The following is a 20693-nucleotide window of genomic DNA, read 5'->3' as shown; positions in this document are numbered from 1 at the left end:
GACTCTGGAACCCAGCCTTCCAGTGCCTCAGGCTATTTATTACCCTTCAAGCCCCCCTCCTGGGCACTCCTCTTCAGGGATTGGCTAGAGCAGGGATCCTCAAACTACGGCCCTCCAGCTGTTGCGGAACTACACATTCCATGAGGAATTGTAAAACTCTGACATGCCCAGACATGACTGGGCATGATGGGAATTGTAGTTCCTAAACAACTGGAGGGCCATAGTTTGAAGACCCCTGGGCTAGAGCATAATGAATATTTAGGCTGGTTATTTTCTGGAAGCAATCAAACTCCCAGCATGTGAGACCCTGAACAGGCCAGAACAGAAAATTACCACTCCCCTTATTACAGGAGGAACCAAAAACTAGATTTACTTAGCACCCAATGGTGTTCCTCCTTTGTGAGCAGTATTAAAAGTGAAAGTACATAGCGAAGTATGTGTTACAGACTGTTCCCGTATTAGCTAAAAACTAACTCAAAACAGTACTTGGGTCTGTATTTAGATAATATTTAGCAGATTACATATTTAAAGAGGAAGTTATCCCTCCTCGGCAACTTGTACCTATAGGTAAGCCTATGATAAGGCTTACCTATAGGTACTGTAAATATCTCCTAAACATGTACCGTTTAGGAGATATTTACCTTACATGCAGCCAGTGACGTCACTGGCGCATGCGCTCTGAAGGAACGGCCGCTGGTGCCATTCCTTCAGAGCCCCGTGCCGTGACTGTCGGCTCCCGCGCGCTTGCGCGGCATCAGATGGCCGGATGCCGCGATCCCGGAAGACGGGCGACTGGACATGTCGCCCGTCATAGAGGTAAGTGGGCAGCACGGCTCGTTCTAAGGTAAGTATTTCATAATGAGCTAGTATGCGATGCATACTAGCTCATTACGTGTTTCTCTTTCAGGTTGAAAAAAAAAAAAACATTTTTGGGTTTACAACCTCTTTAAGCATATTTTAAACACGTTTGTTGAATCATCTAAAAATAGCAACCAGAAAATGAGGAAAGGGAACTAGTGCTTTTATTAGCAATGGTTGGTGAATCAGTCAGATTCCGAATGAGTCAAATGAATGTTTGTTTCTTGGTTATATTTGTTATTAGGGCACTGTGAACAAAGCTAGTTGAAATACCTCCAAAACAAAGTTTTGGGTTTGGGCAAACGGCTATAACCACAACGCGTGTGAATATCCATATGGCTCCTAGCAATCAGCCGCTATTCAGCTACTTTTATTTCCCGTAAACTCATTATCGGTGTTGGCACACTCTTGTTCTAGATTTCCAGACCACAATAACTGCCAATGGAAAAACATAAAAAAATACACATTATTGCGAATATCAAACACTCTTTAGGTATGTTTTCCTGATGGTGAGGAAGAATATCTAGAATAAGGAGACCTGTTTTTTAAAATGAAATCCGGGGACATATTTTTCTTTTTTATTGGCAAATGGCACAGGACTGCATAATACACAGAGCGCTGGGCACAGGACTGCATAATACACAGAGCACTCAGCACAGGACTGCATAATACACAGAGCGCTGGGCACAGGACTGCATAATACATAGAGCGCTTCGCACAGGACTGCATAATACACAGAGCGCTGGGCACAGGACTGCATAATTCACAGAGCACTGGGCACAGGACTGCATAATACACAGAGCGCTGGGCAAAGAACTACATAATACACAGAGCGCTGGGCACAGGACTGCATAATACACAGAGCGCTGGGCACAGGACTGCATAATACATAGAGCGCTTCGAACAGGACTGCATAATACATAGAGCGCTTCGCACAGGACTGCATAATACACAGAGCGCTGGGCACAGGACTGCATAATTCACAGAGCACTGGGCACAGGACTGCATAATTCACAGAGCGCTGGGCACAGGACTGCATAATACACTGAGCGCTGGGCAAAGAACTACATAATACACAGAGCGCTGGGCACAGGATTACATAATACACAGAGCACTGGGCACAGGACCACATAATATACAGAGCGCTGGGTACAGGACTACATAATACACAGAGCACTGGGCACAGGACTGTATAATACACAGATCGCTGGGTACAGGACTACATAATACACAGAGCGCTGGGCACAGGACTGCATAATACATAGATCGCTGGGCACAGGACTACATAATACACAGAGCGCTGGTCACAGGACTACATAATACACAGAGCACTGGTCACAGGACTACATAATACACAGAGCGCTGGGCACAGGACTACATAATATACAATAGGGTGTTAGGCATAGAGTACAGGGTTCAGAGGTTTGCTATGCACAGAGGACACTTCTGCCCCCACATCCATAGCTCACCTCTGCATCCTTCTTTCACAGATTATCTCTGCAGCCACCTCTTAGCCCTTCCCCCACAACAACTATACTCTCCATCTCTCCATGCAGCTGCATCAACTCTGACCCCTGCTCCCCCCACTGCCCTCGCCTGTGGAAAAACAGCCCCCCCCCCTCCCCATCTACTCATCTCCTGTTCTCAGCCCTCCACATGGTCAGTTTTTGGCTCTGGCTCTCCTCCACTGAACAGCAGCAGGAGCGGGAGTGAGATTGTCCAGCAGGGGGCGTCTGCATCTGAGCCACCAGGCTGTTTTCTCAGCCAGCATGGGGTGCCCTGTCTACATTAATCCGGTCCTGAATCCGGGGACAAAACCGGGGACAGACTTGGGCAGGTGTCTTCAATCTGGGGACGTCTGGTCACCCTAATATAGAACAATACAACGGGCTTCAAATGCAGTGGCGGCTGGTTCTCCATCAGTCAGGGGGGACATGGCCGCTGACCCCCCCATATCACTCCAGCCTGCACCACCACATCTCCCCCCCCCGCCTGTTTACTTACCTTGTTCCTCCAGACTGACAGGCGGCGGCGGCTTCCCCCTCAGGCTCCTTCATGTCCCTTCTTGGCGGCCGTCTCCTCCCCCTTCTTGGCCAATAGCATGCCTTCTCCTTTCTGCCAATTGGGAAACAGGTCTCAGGACCCACTTCCTGATTGGCCAGGAGGAGAAGCAGTGTGGCAATAGCAAAAATTAATTCGCTATTTGTCACACAATGGGGTGTTCTGCGCCCCGAGCCCACCATTTTTTGAAGCCTATTAGAGCCTCTGGCTCTAATTAGGTGCTTAGAAAAAAAAAAATACCCCCTTGGAATCCAATGCATCCGGCGCCCTGCATATAGATTAGGGGGCCAGATGCATGGAGGGGGGGGGGGTGGCGCCCCTGCATCCCTGAGCCCCCAATGGACGGGCCGCCACTGTTCAAATGTTTCTTCTATTGTGGCAGAAGTGAGCTCTGGCCATTTTTCAACTCTCCCCACATTGGGTGGAAAAGCATAAGGGTTAGGCTAAAAATGAGTTGCATATAAACTGGCTGCAGAGGGCCAGATAAAGTGTACATTTTGTTATATTTTTAAAATCAGCACAAGGGACAGTATATACATTCCATGCAAAGTGTCCCTTGTGCTGTTGGCTGGTCTCTTGGTTGAAATTTTAACCCCCCATACCACCGCAGGCCACAATCTTCCTGCAGTATTTAGACCAGGGGTCTCAAACTAGCTGCCCTGTAGCTGTTTCTGAACTACAAGTCCCATCATGCCTCTGCCCTTGGCAGTCATGCTTGTAACTGTCAGCCTTGCAATTCCTCATGGGAATTGTAGTTCTACAACAGCTGGAGGGCCACCAGTTTGAGACCCCTGATTTAGACAATTTATTAGGCCGATACAATAAAAATACACTTACAAAATGTAGATGTACAACAGGCTCGTCTGACAGTCACAAGCTAAAGCAAGGTTCCTGCCCCTGTGGTTCTGACTTGGTCTGAGGAAGGAGCGTTGTACACATGCCCCGAAAAGCGTAACCACCTACATCCTGATGTTGCTTCCGGTTTGTGCGGCGTGCGTTCCACCGCAGCCCCTGCATGACAGCCAGCCCTCCTCCCAATTGGCTCATCGCATCTCACCCACCGCTGCTGGTCTGCAGGGGGACCAGGAATCACACAGGCAAGGACCTGGCTTTAGATTGTGACTGTCAGACAAGCCCATTGTACATCTACATTTTGTAAGTGTATTTTTATTGTTTCGGCTAAACAAACTGTCTAAATACTGCACTTAGAAGCGCCTTCTTTACCTTTTTCCACTCTTTGAAGAGCTACTCCAGTGCCAGTTTCTAAACTCCCCTTGGATTTAATGGTTTAACCCACACTGAGACAGGAGCCACTGGACAGAAGCGCCCTATGTTTCTTGTACTGACTCATCAAGAGTGTTCTTTCCACCCCTAAATCCTCTTCTATTCATATGAGTTGTACCATAGCTTCCATCAAGGAAAAGCTCTGTATGAATAGAGTACAGGCTGATGAATGAAAGGTCCACTTAGGAAAGGGCAGACACAGCTGGCACTAGAGTTGTGCAGAATGTAAAAAATTTGTTTCATTTTGTTTCGATTCGTCATTTGCATAAACTTGTTTAGTTAGATTTGTTTAATCCATTTGATTCATTTTTGTAATTCCTTTAGTTTATTCGTATTCAAATCAATTCAAATTTTCTGAATTCGAATAGTTTTCGAATTTGAAAATTTTTTTCAAATTTGAAATGTTTTTAAATTCGAAAAGTTTTTGATTTGTTTTCCAATTGCCAAGGACAATAAAATAAAAAAGAAGATAAAAGAATAGAACAGAAAAAAAATATAATAGAATAGAAAAGAATTTACCAGAAAATAAGAGTAGAATATAATAGAGTAAATCAAAACAAAATAGAATAGAAAATAAAAGAACAGAATGTAATTGAATAGAATAAAATAAAAAAAGAATAGAATAAAATAGAAAGAATATAACCATTTTCTGAAATTTGAATGGAAAAGAATAGAATTTGAATAGAATGGAAAATAATAGATTAGAATAAAAAAGAATGGAAAAGAATAGAATTTGAATAGAATGGAAAATAATAGATTAGAATAAAAAATAACAGAATAGTATAGAAAAAAAAAACAGAATAGAATAGAATAGAAAGAATATGACCATCTTAACCAGAAAATAAGAGTAGAATATAATAGAGTAAAACAAAACAAAATAGAATAGAAAATAAAAGAACAGAATGTAATTGAATAGAATAAAATAAAAAAAGAATAGAATAAAATAGAAAGAATATAACCATTTTCTGAAATTTGAATGGAAAAGAATAGAATTTGAATAGAATGGAAAATAATAGATTAGAATAAAAAATAACAGAATAGTATAGAAAAAAAACAGAATAGAATAGAATAGAAAGAATATGACCATCTTAATATTCTATTCAATTGTTTTTTTAAATTCTATTCTTTTTCTATTTTTTTATTCTATTCCATTCTAGTCTGTTGTTTTTTCTATACTATTCTGTTATTTTGTATTCTATTCTAATCTATTATTTTCTATTCTGTTCAAATTTGAATTGATTCTATTTGCATTTTGGGAAATGGTTATATTGTTTCTATTCTGTTCCATTGTTTTTTTTTTTATTCTATTTTTTTCTATTACAGTCTATTCTATTCTTTTTTTTCTATTCTTATGTATTCGAATTCACATTTATTCTATTTGAAATTCGAATTTCAGAAGATGGTTACATTCTTTCTATTTTTATGTTGAGAATAATGAGCCTCCAGACAGCAGTTATCTGGGCCATTATAAGTAGCACCTGGTGGTGCCCCTATCCTTAATTATATCATTAGAATGGAAGGGTTGGGAGACAAGGATTTCGGGCACAGAACTTTATAAAAAATCACTTTTTATTAAACAAGTTATTTAAAAACATATATTTGTTGCAAGCAGATAGGTTTTCTACATTGAAAACGAGACCAATACATTGGTCTACAGCATAGGGTACAATAACTCATGAGGTATTATGCCTCAACATAACATAGAAATATACATGTACAAAGAGATTTACAGTAAGTATAAATCAGACATCATATACTTCGAATCAGGAGAATCCTGCCGACGGATACCCAGATAATCAAGGTGTCGGTCAACAGGGTCAGCTGAAAACTGTAGTAGGTTTACATCATACATTACTTTACGTTTTTGCTCAACATGTTTCGCTTTGCTGTGGAAAGCTTCGTCTGGAGCATACTATTTGACTTATCTGTACATTGTATATTTCGAACTTCTCTGATAGTTAACGAGGAGGACTATTAAGTGATCGCACAGCTCATATACTGGAGAACGAATATTCACATAGGTGTGAGGGTAATCACCCCATGTGTTTTATCGATCATAAAGCACTTATGGTTTAGAGATTTGGACCCACACTACAAGTAATGGATGCCCATGTTGAGCTGTGAAAACACGCCACACAAGTCCTCCCCGGATGGGGAACCGCCGCCATGTTTCTATTTTATTCTATTCTTATTCTATTCTGTTTTTTTTTTCTATTCTATTCCTTCACTGTCTATTCTGTTTTATTCTCTTTGGAAATTGGAAAACAAATCGAAAACTATTCGAATCCAAAAATGTTTCATATTCTAAAACTTTTCGAATTCGAAAACTATTCGAATCGATTTGAATTTTCCATTATTTTTCGTTTAAATCTGGTACTATTGTAATTCAAAAATTCGGATATATCGGAATTTCCGAAAACTGAAAATTGGTCTGACTTTCAACTCAGAACTACTGCCCATGTCTAGTTGGCACTCTTGACCGGTGCCTGTGACATGTACAGCAGCTCTACTAACCCCCACAACCTTCAGATTGTGTCTGAAGGGTTATAGGGGGGAAGATTTCAACTAAGAGATCAGCCAGCAGCACCAGGGGTCACTTAGAAATGTAAAGTGACCAACTTGGCTGTGCTGTCTCGGGTGCCTGGGTCACATGACTGACAACAACTACAAAGCTTTTGACTGGAAGACAATCGATGTATATGTATTTAGCGTTTTTTATTTAGCAGCTTTCTTGGATTTCAGCTTGTGGGCACCAACCAGCATAGGCTTTGGTGGCGATTTTCCAACTGAAAAAGATGACTCTTTTTTTTTTTTTAAATAACAAGCATGTTTTACTTACCTGTTGTGTGCAATGGTTTTCCATAGAGCAGCCCTGATCCTCCTCTTCAGTGGTCCCCTGCCAGCGCTCCTGGCTCCTCCTGCCTTTGAGTACCCCCCTTAGCAAGCTGCTTGCTACGGGGGTTTATCATGTGGGTTCGCTCTCGAGCCGCACTGTGTGTGTCTATTGACACACACAGTGCAGGTCAGTCCTGCTCCCTTGTGAATTTGATTGACAGCAGCAGAAACCAATGGCTCCCACTGCACTCACCGAATCCAGAGGGGAACGAGAGAGAAAGAGCAAGAATGTAGCTCTCGGACACAGCGATGGATTGAAGTCGGGCTTAGGTAAACCTTTTGAGGGGGGTGTGGGGGGAGCTGCACCTAACATTTTTTTTTTACCTAATGCAGACAATACATTAAGGTAAAAAAAACCTTTAGTGCCGGTTGACATTTGTGCGATGCGGGAATGCTGCGAATATGCAGCGTGATCCCATATCGCATCCGCACCTCTGGCAGTTCACACTGCCATGTGCAATACACAGGGGGTGTCAATTAAAAGTTAACGACACCCCCAGTTGCGATCGCATATCGCAGTGCGATCTGCAAGTTTGCACAGAATCGGATCGCACAAGTGTGAACCACTATGCGATCCCATTCTGCTGCGGATAAAAAAAAGCCTCATGTGCGAGTTTATTGCAGATGCGGTGCAAATTCAGCCATGCAAAGTGTATGGCTGAAATTCGCACCGCACATGAGATCGCATGTAATTTAGGAGCAGTGCGCTCCGAATTACATGCGATCTCCGTGATCGCACAAATGTGAACCGGGGCTTAGCCTTTACAACCACTTGAAGTCTCAGCTTCACCTGCAAATAAAATCTACATTTTCTAGTTTCTACCTTTAAAACTATGGATAGTTTTTGTTCCCATTTTGATATATGAAGCAGGTTTTTCCAACAGATAAATTCATCTTAAAAAAAAAAAAGGCAAGCCCTTTATTAAAGCGGTAGTATCACGCTTTTTTCCACTTTTAACTACAGGTAAGCCTATAATAAGGCTTACCTGTAGGTAGAATTAATATCTCCTAAACCGGCACGGTTTAGGAGATATTTGCAGTGCATGCAGCCGCTCACGCGAGCTGTGCATGCGCTCTGAAGGTCTGGCGGACCTTCAGCTTCCCTTGCCGGGAGCTTGCCGGGAGTGACGTCATCGCGGCTCCGGCCAATCACAGCGCCGGAGCCGCTGAACCCGGAAGACACGCCGAGGGATCATGTCAGCCCCGTGGGGGGTCCGTGTCAGGGCTTCGTTCTAAGGTAAGTAATTCATAATGAGCTAGTATGCGATGCATACTAGCTCGTTATGCCCTTGTCTTGCAGGGGTTTTTTTTTTTTTTTTGGTTTACAACCGCTTTAACCACTTGCCTACTGGGCACTTTTACCCCCTTCCTGCCAATTTTCAGCATTCAGTGCTGTCACATTTTGAATGACAATTGCGCGGTTATGCAACACTGTACCCATATGAAATTTTTATCATTTGTTTTCACGCAAATAGAGCTTTCTTTTGGTGGCATTTAATCACCACTGGGGTTTTAATTGCTAAATGAAAATGAAAAATGAAATGAAAATGAAAAATTAAATGAAGAAAGATCAAAAGTTTAGGAAAAAAAACATAGTTTGTTATAAAATTTTGCAAACAGGTAATTTTTCTCCTTCACTAATGTATGCTGATGAGGCTGCACTGATAGGTGGCACTGATAGGCTCTGATATGTGGCACTGATAGGCAGCATTGATAGGTGGCACTGATAGGCTCTGATAGGTGGCACTGAGAGGTGGCACTGATAGGTAGAACTAATAGGCAGCACTGGTGGGCACTGATAGGCGGCACTGATAGGTGACACTAATGAGGAGGCACTGATTGGCAGCACTGATGGGCACTGTTGGGACGGCACTGATCATCAGGACACTGATAGTCAGTGCCTTATCAGTGCCGATGTCCCTAACACAAGCCGGTTACCGGCTCTCCTCTTCTCTAATTACACTGTCAGCATGAGGAAGGAAAAGCCGATAATAGGCTTGTGTTTACATCCTGTGATCAGCTGTCATTGGCTGACAACTAATCACATGGTAAAGGGACGCTTGTGATTGGCCCATTACCCTGATTTGTGATCAGCTGAGTCTGAAGTTCTTGGCAATCACAGAGCGTGCAGCAGGGGGCGCGCAGGCAGGGAGATCACGGGCGCACATTCATGTACGCTCTCCTGGCAAAGGAGGCCTGCGCTGTAGCCGTCGTACAGCTATAACATGGGCAGGAAGTGGTTAAGGGTTGGTAGGATACTAAGAGCAAAGTAAAATTCTTCTGACTTCAATCATCCAATCGTGTACAACAAAAAATGCTATTTTTTTTATATTTTCCTTGCAAAGTGAAATTGTAACAAACTGCAATTTGCCTTTAGTAAATCAACACCAGTATCAGCAGATACCTGCAGGAATACATGAGGTGTCAAATGGTGTTGGAGCTTACCCAGGGGGATAACGTGACTGCCCATGCATGTAACAACGCGCCTGGCGAGTGGCTGCCCATCCCTAAACGCTGTCACATGGTGGGGGTCACATCCACATTTCCCATATCCCAAAAGCCCATTCCATTAGAGCAAAGGAATGAGGACTTCTGAAATGAAAGCTTGCTCTGTATTGGATGGAGGTCACCTTTGATAATTCAAAGTAACATTGGCTTCTGAAACGCATGAATTGTAAAGTCTTCCATAATTCTGCTATCTGCCACATGTTAATGTATTGGTTTTTCCCCACTAGGAGCTGAAGATTTGTACTCTTATCTGGCCTACAATTGCAGAAGAAATCTCATGGGACATTTCATTTATTCTTCTGGATTTTCTGATCCCTGGATTGAGCATTGTTGTCAGCTATACCAAGATCTATAAGGTACTTCGCTATAAAGTGTCCATCATCTTCTTACTTTATCTGGAGGATTGAGTAGGACAACTTTACTATTTCATATATTGCTGAAACAATATAAAGGACTTCTAAAGCTGGATACACACTATACAACTTTTGTTGATAGATTTCCTTTAGATTTACCTTCAACTATGTAGTGCAGGGACCTGCCTGATTGCATTCAAATTGAAAGTGTTTAGATTTGACTTCATATTATATGGTTTTGGTAAATCTAAAGGAAAAAATCTAAAGACAATTGTATAGTGTGTATGGCCCATACACCGCACTCCTGTGCTCTACAATTCTCTGCATTAAATGCACCTGAGGAAGTTCAGTTCCACCCTCTTCACCCTGATTGTCACACACACCTGTTAGCCGATTGGTGGAAATTGGAGGAGATTCGTTTATACACTCACCATTCTACTTCTGAAGAGTGATACACCTATCTCTGGCATTACATTGACATTATATTAAATGCTGCAACTTGTGGAGAACAGGAGAGTACTTCTTATGTACTCATTCTTCCACAGAAGCCTTAGGCCCCTTTCACACTGTAGAGTCAGTCGGTGGACTCCGTTTTTCTTAGCGGGGTGTCGATCCGCCGATCCTCCGCTGAGCAGGCGGATGGCAGCTCTGTCTGTCTCCGCGCTGTGTGCGGAGACAGAGCTGTCAGGTTCTCGCTGTTCTCTATGGGGGAATCGGATGAGAACGGACTGCCTGTCCGTTCTCATCCGATCCGCTGGACGGATGGAAAATAGGGTTTCCATCTGTCCAGATTTGACGGATCGGATCGGATATCAGCGGACATGTCTCTGCTGACATCTGATGCCCCATAGAGATGCATGGGGCATCCGTTCAGATCCGCCTGAAAAACTGACAGGCGGATCTGAACGGTCCGCATGTGTGAAAGGGGCCTTAGGCTGTCCATAGACAGAACAAATTTCTTTCCTGCAACCACGGGTTTCCCCATCAATACAGTCAGTGCTGACAGGGGAATCCCTCCCAATGGGACGCCGTTCCCACCGGGAGAAGCCGCTTCCAATAATTACATTTAAATTCTGGCAGGCTGGTTGTACCCAAGTTGATCAATGAACTTGGAAATATTTAGCCTGCTCATACATGGTTTGATTCTTGGCCAGTTCCTACTGAACCAGCTGAAATTTGAACTGTCTATGGCCAGCTTTAGTGATAATGTAAGCAGCCACCATTTGTTTTTTAAGTAGTAAAGTTGTAAGCTCTTACATATACCCAGTGTAAACTGGCCTCATGTGATAGACAGAGATGAAACAAATCATCCTACATAAGTTGTACCTGTTTATCTGCATTATTCTATTATATACATCCATTCAAAGTTCAGAATTTGTAATGCTTGCCTGAGCATTCGGAAAAACGAGGGGCGGAGAACCGAAATTACACTCTGCAGAGCCCAGTGATGAGAACGCTGATTGAAGGGAGGGGAAGGGACACCCACACCCCCCTTCACACAGCACACAGGAACAGAGTTGAGGCTGTCAATCTGCAGGAGGTCCCTCCACTGTCACCTTTTTCTCTTGGCGTCAGGAAAACTTGTCAGAAGTGATTCATGCTGCTAGCAGAGGAATAAAGCAGCAGAAAGAAATTACACTTAGTGCTTTTAACTGAGACATGTACACACTATAGAGGAATGTGCTTTGTTCATATTTCATACCTGAGGTTTACAGCCATACATAAACTAAATAGCCCAATGTGTGAAAAGTGTCAGTCCTCACTGTGGCAGCCCAACATTCAAAAAACAAAAAAGGATGCACAGTATACCCACACACTGTATAGGCCACAGGGTTACTTAGAAAAGGGCGTTATCCAACAGAAACTTTGTACTTTGCACTTATAAGTGGAGGCTGGGGCTCTAACACGCTCTTTAAATGAAGTCTCTCATCACTGACTGTGGCTCATTGTTCTGGTAAGTTATTTATGTCTCTGCAAATGAACTCACAAAGCTGTAGATTAGTGTTGCAGAGGCATAAACACAAGCGGCGGGGGCTCTAACACAATTTAGATAAAGCCTCTCATTACTGACTATAGTTCATATGTCCCAAATCAGTTTATTTGCACTAATACTTACTAAGATATACATTTTGTTGTCATTGTATACATACAACAAAATTTATCAGGATACCTTTTTAGAACAGCTGTAAACTTTCCAACACATCCAAACATACAGTACATACTCCTAGCACATGCCCACATATCTTTTTAAATATAAAAAAATATACAAATGTTATTTAAAAAAATGTAAATTCCACATAGGATTCCTAAAACGCTGTACCTGGTGGGGTTATGGACAATACAGCCCTAGGGAAAAACTATACTTTAACCACTTAAGCCCCGGAAGATTTTACCCCCTTCCTGACCAGGGGGTATTTTGCGATTCGGCACTTTGTGATTTTTAACGGACAATTGCGCGGTCGTGCGATGCTGTACCTAAATGAATTTGACATCCTTTTTTCCCCACAAACAGAGCTTTCTTTTGGTGGTATTTGATCACCTGTGCGATTTTTTGATCATGCGCTATAAACAAAACAAGAGCGAAAATTTTGCAAAAATAACAATATTTTTCACATTTTTTTATATGAAATTCCCCAAAAAAATGTAAAAATCTAAATTTTTTAACATTTTAGGCCAATTTTTTTTTACCATATGTTTGGTAAAAAAAAATCGCAAAAAGCGTATTTTGATTGGTTTGCGCAAAAGTTATTGCGTTTACTAACAAAGGGAAAGATTTTTGTCATTTTTGTTGTTTTTTTTTTTAACGCGTAATGGCGGTGATCTGCGTTTTTTTTGCGGGACTGCGACATTGGGGCGGACCGATCGGACCCTTGACTGACATTTTTGACACTTTTGGGGTTACCAGTGACATTACTGCAGTAATCAGTGCTATACATATGCACTGTTACTGTAAAAATGACACTGGCAGTGAAGGGGTTAACTTTATTGGAGAGGGAGGGGTTAAGTGTGTCCCTAGGGGCGTGTTTCTAACTGTGATTGGCTGTGGCTTGATGTGTAAGAGCAGTGATCAACGGTCCTACATAGTAGAACCGTTTGATCACCATTCTTACACAGGGAAGAATGACAGGCGGCTTTGTTTACATTAGCCGCCTGCCTTTCTTCCGGTGTAACGGAAGATCGCGAGTGCCCGGCGGACATCGGGTCCGCCGGGCACACGCGTGGGGGGGTCTGCTCGCTCCCAAAACCCTTACAGGCTAGCGACGTAGTACTACGTCGCTTTGCCTGTGAGGGGCTGACCGCCGCAGTAAATAGTCGTGCGGCGGTCGGCAAGTGGTTAAGCGATTAGTGTGCTTTTGGGTGTCATATATCTTTTCCCTGATGGCAATGGGACAAACCCACTGTTACCTGGGTGGGTTGGATCACTACTAGTAGCTTTTGCCTGCTTTTTGAATCGGCTGGCATATGCTGTGTCCAAATTTGATAGCTCTGTACCTGTAAACCTCTGTGCTGTTTTTACCATCTGTGTCATATTGCGGAGATTTCTCTTCACTTCCTGTCCCATAACCAAACAGGAAGTGAGAGGAAATCCCTGCAAATTAAGGGAATTTCTTGGGGACCCCCAGCTCACCAGAACTAGTATCCTAATTGGAAGATTTCCCCTCTATTACTCATTGGGGACAACCCAAAATCTGTGATTTTCTTTTACGTTCACTTTCAACGATGATGGTAAACAGGGAAAATAGAGAGGATGAACCTCGCTAACGGGGGCACAGACAACAATAAAAACTGACAACTTAAAAAAGTTTGGCCTTTATTTGTGCTTTAAGGGCAATCCAGCCTGCTTCAGTCTCCGAAGACTGCGGGTTTTTTTTTACTAGAAAAAAGTATTTTGAGACCATGGCAACTCCGTTGTAATATGCGCTCCCAAAAAAAACACCCTTTCCAGTTACTTCAAGCACCAGATTAGAGCTCACTTCTAGAGAGGCATAAAGCATCTCCAGTCCTCCACTTATACGTGGAGGCTGGGGCTCTGACATATTCTTTAAATAAAGAGTTTCACCACTGTCTGTGGCTCATATATTAACAAAACTGTACATCAATATTGCAAAGGCATAAACACAAAAGGCTGAGGCTCTGACACATTCTTTAGAAAAAGCCTCACATCACTGACTGTGACTCAAATGTTTCCTGAGCCACAGTCAGATGTTCCCTGAGCCACAGTCAGATGTTCCCTGAGCCACAGTCAGATGTTCCCTGAGCCACAGACAGATGTTCCCTGAGCCACAGTCAGATGTTCCCTGAGCCACAGTCAGATGTTCCCTGAGCCACAGTCAGATGTTCCCTGAGCCACAGTCAGATGTTCCCCGAGCCACAGTCAGATGTTCCCTGAGCCACAGTCAGATGTTCCCCGAGCCAGTAGTCAATAAGGGCTAATCGAAAGAGTGTAGAGCCTCAACCCTATGTGTTTATGCCTCTGCAATACTAACATACAGCATTTTGAGTTTATTTGCTGAGACAAAATTGGAGGAGAGATTGCAAAGACAAGTAGAGAATCATAAGGAGTCAATCAAAAAAAGAATTAATCCGAGATTCCCAGATCTTCTCCAATGGTAGAGTCTATACCTGGTCTCAAAAGTCTCAATACACTGGTTTTCACACTAATGCTGCAGCCTGCTCTGATTCTTCTAGAGCAAAGGTCTCCAAACATCCTAAGCAAAGGGCCAGTTTGCTGTCCTTCAGGCTTTAGGGGGGCCAGACTGTGCCCAGTGAAAGTAAACAATGCCCCATCTCTGGGGCAAAAATAGTTGGTATCAGTGGGAGGAATAGAGCCCCATCATAAGTGTCATTTGGAAGAATAGGGCCCCGTTGTTGATGTCAGTGGGAGGAATAGTGCCCCATTGTTGGTATCAGTGGAAGGAATAGTGCCCCATATTTAGTCCCAGTGGGAAGGAATAGTGCCCCATCGTTGGTTTAAGTGGAAGGAATAATGCCCCATCGTTGGTGTAAGTGGGAGGAATAGTGCCCCATCATTGGTGTAAGTTGGAGGAATAGTGCCCCATCGTTGGTATCAGTGGCAGGAATATTGCCTCAAGGGCCGGATTAAGGCAAGCAAAGGGCCACAATTTGGAGACTACTGTTCTAGAGAATCTAAGCAGATAAGAGATGGGAGTGATAAACAGGTGACTCCAGTGCATATAGACGAGAACTGAGACGTGTCCCTGTGAGAGGATGAGGAAGGAGAGGGAGAGCAGGGAACAACTCTAGAGGCAATCAGAATGGATTTTTAGAGATGCCAACACAGGAGTTGTGGACCGTCAGAAATTGGCATACACAGGGCCCGGGAGGGGCAAGATATAGCAACAACATATCCCACAGAGGAAGGGAGTATTCAGGAGACAAACCATGATCTCCAAATTATCAATTTATCTTGAGTTACTCTGACTGAAGTCCATATGGCTGCCCTTAAAAGGGGGTGGTCATTTGTCCTCTCCCATGACTTTGGTCTTTTTGATCAGCGTACATGGCATAATAAGTGGACGTTGTTGGGTGGACTAAAAATGTCTACTAATTATAGTGTATTCGCTGCCACCTGTTCTGTGAAAACACCAAGTGCTATAAATCTCCAATTATTACTGGTGTACAGTCACCGGAAGTGACCTGATTGGAGTTCTCAACAAGTTGGAGTTTTTGGGCAGAACACCGGTCTATTCACAGCACAGGTCTGCACATTCCTTCCTTCCTCTGCCTATGTGAAGGGGGGTGTGTGCCTTTCCTCCAATCAGCTGTCACACAGTGTATGCCAGGACTACACTCCCACAGCTGAAACAGAAAGAAAAAATCTAACACAATATATACTTTCTAAACAGTATATAAAGCTGAAGATAGCAGATAATTACCTTCTGTTTGTATGTGATTAGATATTTAACTTGCGTCCATATCCTATAACGGAAACAAGATATACCTGTGCTCAAATCCCAATAGTTTGTACATGCATATAATCTATCAGCTGCTAAAGGGTTGTGACCACATATTAACACTAGAAATCCTGGATAACCCTCTGCACACTGCTATATATCCTTTCTAGCAAACTTTGCAATGAAAAACAGGGATTATTAGTTCACACATATTGCAATACATGTTTAAGCTGGCCAACTACGTCAAAGTAATCCCTATACAGTAATGGAAACCGGTATGCTGTGTAGCCTAATTTGGAGGCGGGACAAATTATTGTAAATTGACATTAGTCTGAAACCTGATAAACTGGAGGATCTGAGTGTACAAATCCGACAAGTTTAGATGATTCTCGGTTTTCTCCTGACATTGTGAAAAATATAGGACATTTCATACAGTGCCTGATAGATAGCCTTCTCCTTTTTGTCCACAAGGTGGCGAAATCCTGGCAGTTGTTATACAGGAAGGGGCGGGCAAAGCAGCCATCTTTGGCTACAAATAGATAGAGGAGAAAATGGACTTGGCTGCTATTTTGCTGTTTGGCAATGTGGTGATGGCACACATGCCACTGATGTATTTAATTTCACTTTGCTGCACCCCTGACAAAGCTGTCCCTTTTGAGAATGAAATATTTTGGTTTTATTGGACTTAGTGTTTTTATTTTAGCACTGGTATGATTTGGTGTTGGTAAAAACACGTTTTTTTGAGTAGAGGACTGGGGGACTCCTTATGCCTTTTCATTTGTGGTAATTTGGGCAGCGGCTGGGCCAAGTGACGTGTTCATGTTGGGCTTTGGGAAGCTAGTTAAGCCCTTCAGTACTCTGTGCCCTGTAGAATATAATCAAAGCCCTTATTGAATACACAGGGGTGAAATTTGCAAAACCCTTCTGTGTCTCTGCAATACACATGTATAGCTTTGTGAGCTATGCCTCGTACACACGCATCGATAGTTGGCCATTAATTTTCGGCCAACGTCCGATCGGCCGATTGTCGGGTTGTTAGTATGATGCTTTCGACAACCGACTCCGACTTTTCGGCCGAAAAAAATCTGGTGTGCATGCTATAAAATTTTTGTTGGCCGTCAACACAACGGCCGATTTTCCGTCAGTCAGTACAGATTTCGGCAGACAAAAATCTGATAAGCAAGTCTGGGCATGCTCAGAGAAGAAAAAACACACGGAAAGTAAACCTGCACATGACATCACTTCTGAAGTTGGTTTTTGTTGGCCGAGAAAATTCGTGTGCAGTCTAGAGTACATTTCAACCAACACAACAACACTGGACAAAAGACGGCCGATCGGTCGGCCGATAATCGTTGCGTGTGTACAAGGCATTAATTTGCAGAGATCTAGACAAACTGAAGGGAACATCTGAACCACAGTCAGTGATGGGAAACTTTTTCTAAAGAATGTGTTATAGCCTCAGCCCTTTGTGTTTATGCCTCTGCAACACTGATGTACAGTTTTGTAAGTTACTTACAGAGATTTAAATATACTGACCAGAACATAGGAGTCACAGACTGTGATGACACTTTATTTAAAGAGTGTTAGAGCCCCAGCCTCCATTTATAAGTGGAGGACTAGAGACCCTATATGCCTCTCTAGAAATGAGCTCTAATCTGGTGTTTGAGGGAAGTAAGTATTAGTGCAAATAAACTGATTGGGACATATAAACCATAGTCATTGATGAGAGGCTTTATGTAAAGAATGTGATAAGACCCTAACTCTTGTGTTTATGCTTCTGCAACACTAATCCACAGCCTTTTGAGTTCATTTAAAGAGACCCAGTCATGAGAGGCTTCATTTAAAGAGTGTGTTAGAGCCCCAGCCTCCACTTATAAATATTAAACACATATAGTTTCTGTTGGATAATGACTTTTTTTTTTTTTTTTAAGAAACTCTAAAAAAAAGCTAGGTTTTATCCCTATGGGTATGTGCACTCTTGTTTGCTTTTTGAATGATGTTTACAACCACTTTGTAAGGCACACAGCAACAAAATTTCAGTTTGAGGAAAAAAAAATTATAAAATTTAAAGAGGTATTTCAGGCCCAGTTTTGTTGACTGAAGTGAAGTTGCCTCCCCAGTGCTGCCATTATGCCACATTCGGTCCTGACAGAGCCCTCTGGCACATCTGAGCATGTGCAGGGTATTTTCCATGCATGTGCAAAGACGGCAAAGTTTGCTTTGCTCACGTGCGGGAGAAGGGGGTGTGTGTGCAAATGTACAGGGGAAGCCACACGTGCAGGGCTGGTGCTAGACTATTTTGCGCCCTAGGCAAGACCAGCTACTTGCACCCCCCTTCCCACCCCCAAAATAATAAAGGCTCCAAATGCAGCCTGTACAGGAATGCTTTCTCCCCTCCTTGCCAATGGTAGCTCCGTGCGCAGACTGACTGGGGAGCTGGGAGGAAGTGATGTTGCACGCAGCACAGCTTGCATGGCACCTCATTGGCTGGATACCTCTTCTTCATGGATTGGCTTCATCTCCAGCTATTGTCATCCAGCTTCAGCAGTATGTGTAACGTCAGTGCAGTGTGTGGAGAACAGAGCAGCCATCAGTAGTTTTGGGGCCCTTACACACCTTTCACTACTTTCATTAGGATCCCCAAAGACCCCCCCCCCCCCACATAAGGGTCCCAAGAGTCCCCTCTCCCTAAATCATGGTCCTTCTGAGATCCCCCCTTACATCAGGGTCCCCAGAGTTCACCCTTACAACAGAGACCCCACTTTTATTAGGACATTAGCGTCCCTATAGCCCCCCTTACATCAGGGTGCCCAGAGTCCTCCTGGCTTTGGCTGCGCCCTAGGCAGCAGTGCACCCTAGGCGGCTGCCATGTTTGCCTAGTGGTAGCACCAGCCCTGCACATGTGGACAGATGTGCCGTGGAACTCCTGGGACCTAAAGCCCTCTGGCACATGTGCACACTGCAGGGGGGTGCAGACTTTATTCTTGCCTAGACGAGTTATGTGGAAGTGCTTCGTAAGGAGGAGGCAAGGCAAGGTTAGAATAGCAATACAAAAACCAAGTAGTGCTGTGCTAAATGTCGATGGCAAGCAAAATCCCTCTCCAATTCCAATAAGTCAGTGAATTCACTCATTGTAAACAGGTGTAACAATAATTAGGTTGCCCTAGGGACTTGCAGCTCCCAAAGATCCAATGGTTGTGGATTCACTAAGGGAAATGCTAATCCTAACATTTTATTTTTGCTAAAAAGAAAGATAAAATACATTGCACTCACTTTTGGCAGGAAATACACCGACACATAAAGCATGTGGTCCGGATGGAATGTGCTCTCCATGGTCTAATTCTCAAACCACTTATTCAAGCCTACAGAGAAGCTGGTTAGTGACATGGGGCTGGTAATCCAGCCCTCATTTGATCCAGTGCTGTGGCTCTCTCCTCTGACTTACTGGTCTCGCTGGTTTTGCTGAGGCAGCGGGAGTCATTGGTTATCGTTACTGTGAAGCCAGTAACTGGCAGTATGTAGGATTGGCAAGGGAGATTGGCACCAGTGTATCCAAAACCATAGCATCCAACTGTCACTGTTTGGAGGGACTGTGCCTCTTTTGGAACAAAATTCCTCAGTTTCTTTTTCCTCCACAGTTGTCCCTCCTTTTGGTCTCATGTACAGACCTCTTAAAAAATGTCCCCACCTCACTTCTTGTATAGGACATCTGCCCACCTGTTGCTGGATTAACCTTCTGCCATATTGTGTCATACTCCTAGCCATAGGCCCACTCACGACACCCCTGGCCTGAATATTTAGGAACAGAGGAATGTCCACACACATGCATTTCCTGCACTTTACTGTGACTTTTTTGTAACATATCACATTGACATACTGGCAGATCCTCAGAGAGTTCTTTGCCATGAGGTGCCATGTTGAACTTCGAGTGACCAGTATGAGAGAGTGAGAGAAGAGCGATAACACCAAATTTAACACACCTGCTCCCCATTCACGCCTATGACCTTGTAACACTAACAAATCACATGATACTGGGGATGGAAAATGGCTAATTGGGCCCAATTTAGACATTTTCACTTAGAGGTGTACTTGCTTTTGTTGCCTGCAAGGTAAGACATTAATGGCTGTGTGTTGAGTTATTTTGAGGGGACAGCAAATTTACACTGTTATATAAGCTGTACACTCACTACTTTACATTGTAGCAAAGTGTAATTTCTTCAGTGTTGTTACATGAAAAGATATAATAAAATATTTACATAAATGTGAGGGGTGTACTCACTTTTGTGAGATACTGTACATTTTGCTGATAGATGTCTCTCTTTGGGGGATTTCCATTTAAGCTGAATTCACCCAAAATTGTGACCTTATGTTTCTAATCTGCTTTGTACTTCTTTTTACAGATAACAAAGGACATAAGGCAGCGGATGATCAGCAGTACAGCATATTCTGAAAATCACCAAATCCGAGTCTCCCAGCGTGACTACAAACTTTTTCGAACACTCTTCATTCTGATGATCTCCTTCTTTGTCATGTGGACTCCTGTGTTCATCATCGTTCTGCTCCTTCTTGTCCAGAACTTGAACAAAAACTTCCATCTCTCACCTACATGGTTCTTTTGGATTATTTTATTCACATTCTGTAACTCAATAGTCAACCCAATTCTGTACAACATGAACCTTTTCCGGCAGAAATGGTGGCAAATTATATTCTGTTGCAGTTCAGAGGAAACCCTAGATACAGAGACCACAACCAAAAAGAATGAAAATCAAAATGGTTCAGCAGAGATAAAATAGCAGGATTTCGATTTTTGGTGACAAAT

The 20693-nt window shown here is 43.1% G+C and overlaps 1 protein-coding gene across 1 annotated transcript in view; it reads left to right on the top strand.

The window, feature by feature from the left end:
• The window catches only part of FFAR4 (free fatty acid receptor 4), a gene marked incomplete at its 5' end in the record, with an annotated part of 44257 nt that extends 23564 nt beyond the window's left edge, over window positions 1–20693 (top strand). Inside the window, 2 exons of the mRNA XM_082269254.1 lie at window positions 9834–9962; window positions 20275–20693. Of these exons, the coding sequence (XP_082125380.1) occupies window positions 9834–9962; window positions 20275–20667 (522 nt within the window). The 3' untranslated portion in view covers window positions 20668–20693. The remainder of the gene's footprint in view (window positions 1–9833; window positions 9963–20274) is intronic.

Source organism: Pelophylax lessonae, assembly GCF_965119305.1.
Source record: "Pelophylax lessonae genome assembly, chromosome: 9".
Lineage (NCBI taxonomy): Eukaryota > Metazoa > Chordata > Amphibia > Anura > Ranidae > Pelophylax > Pelophylax lessonae.
Note: the sequence above shows the minus strand (reverse complement) of the source record. Positions and strands in the feature narration are given on the sequence as shown.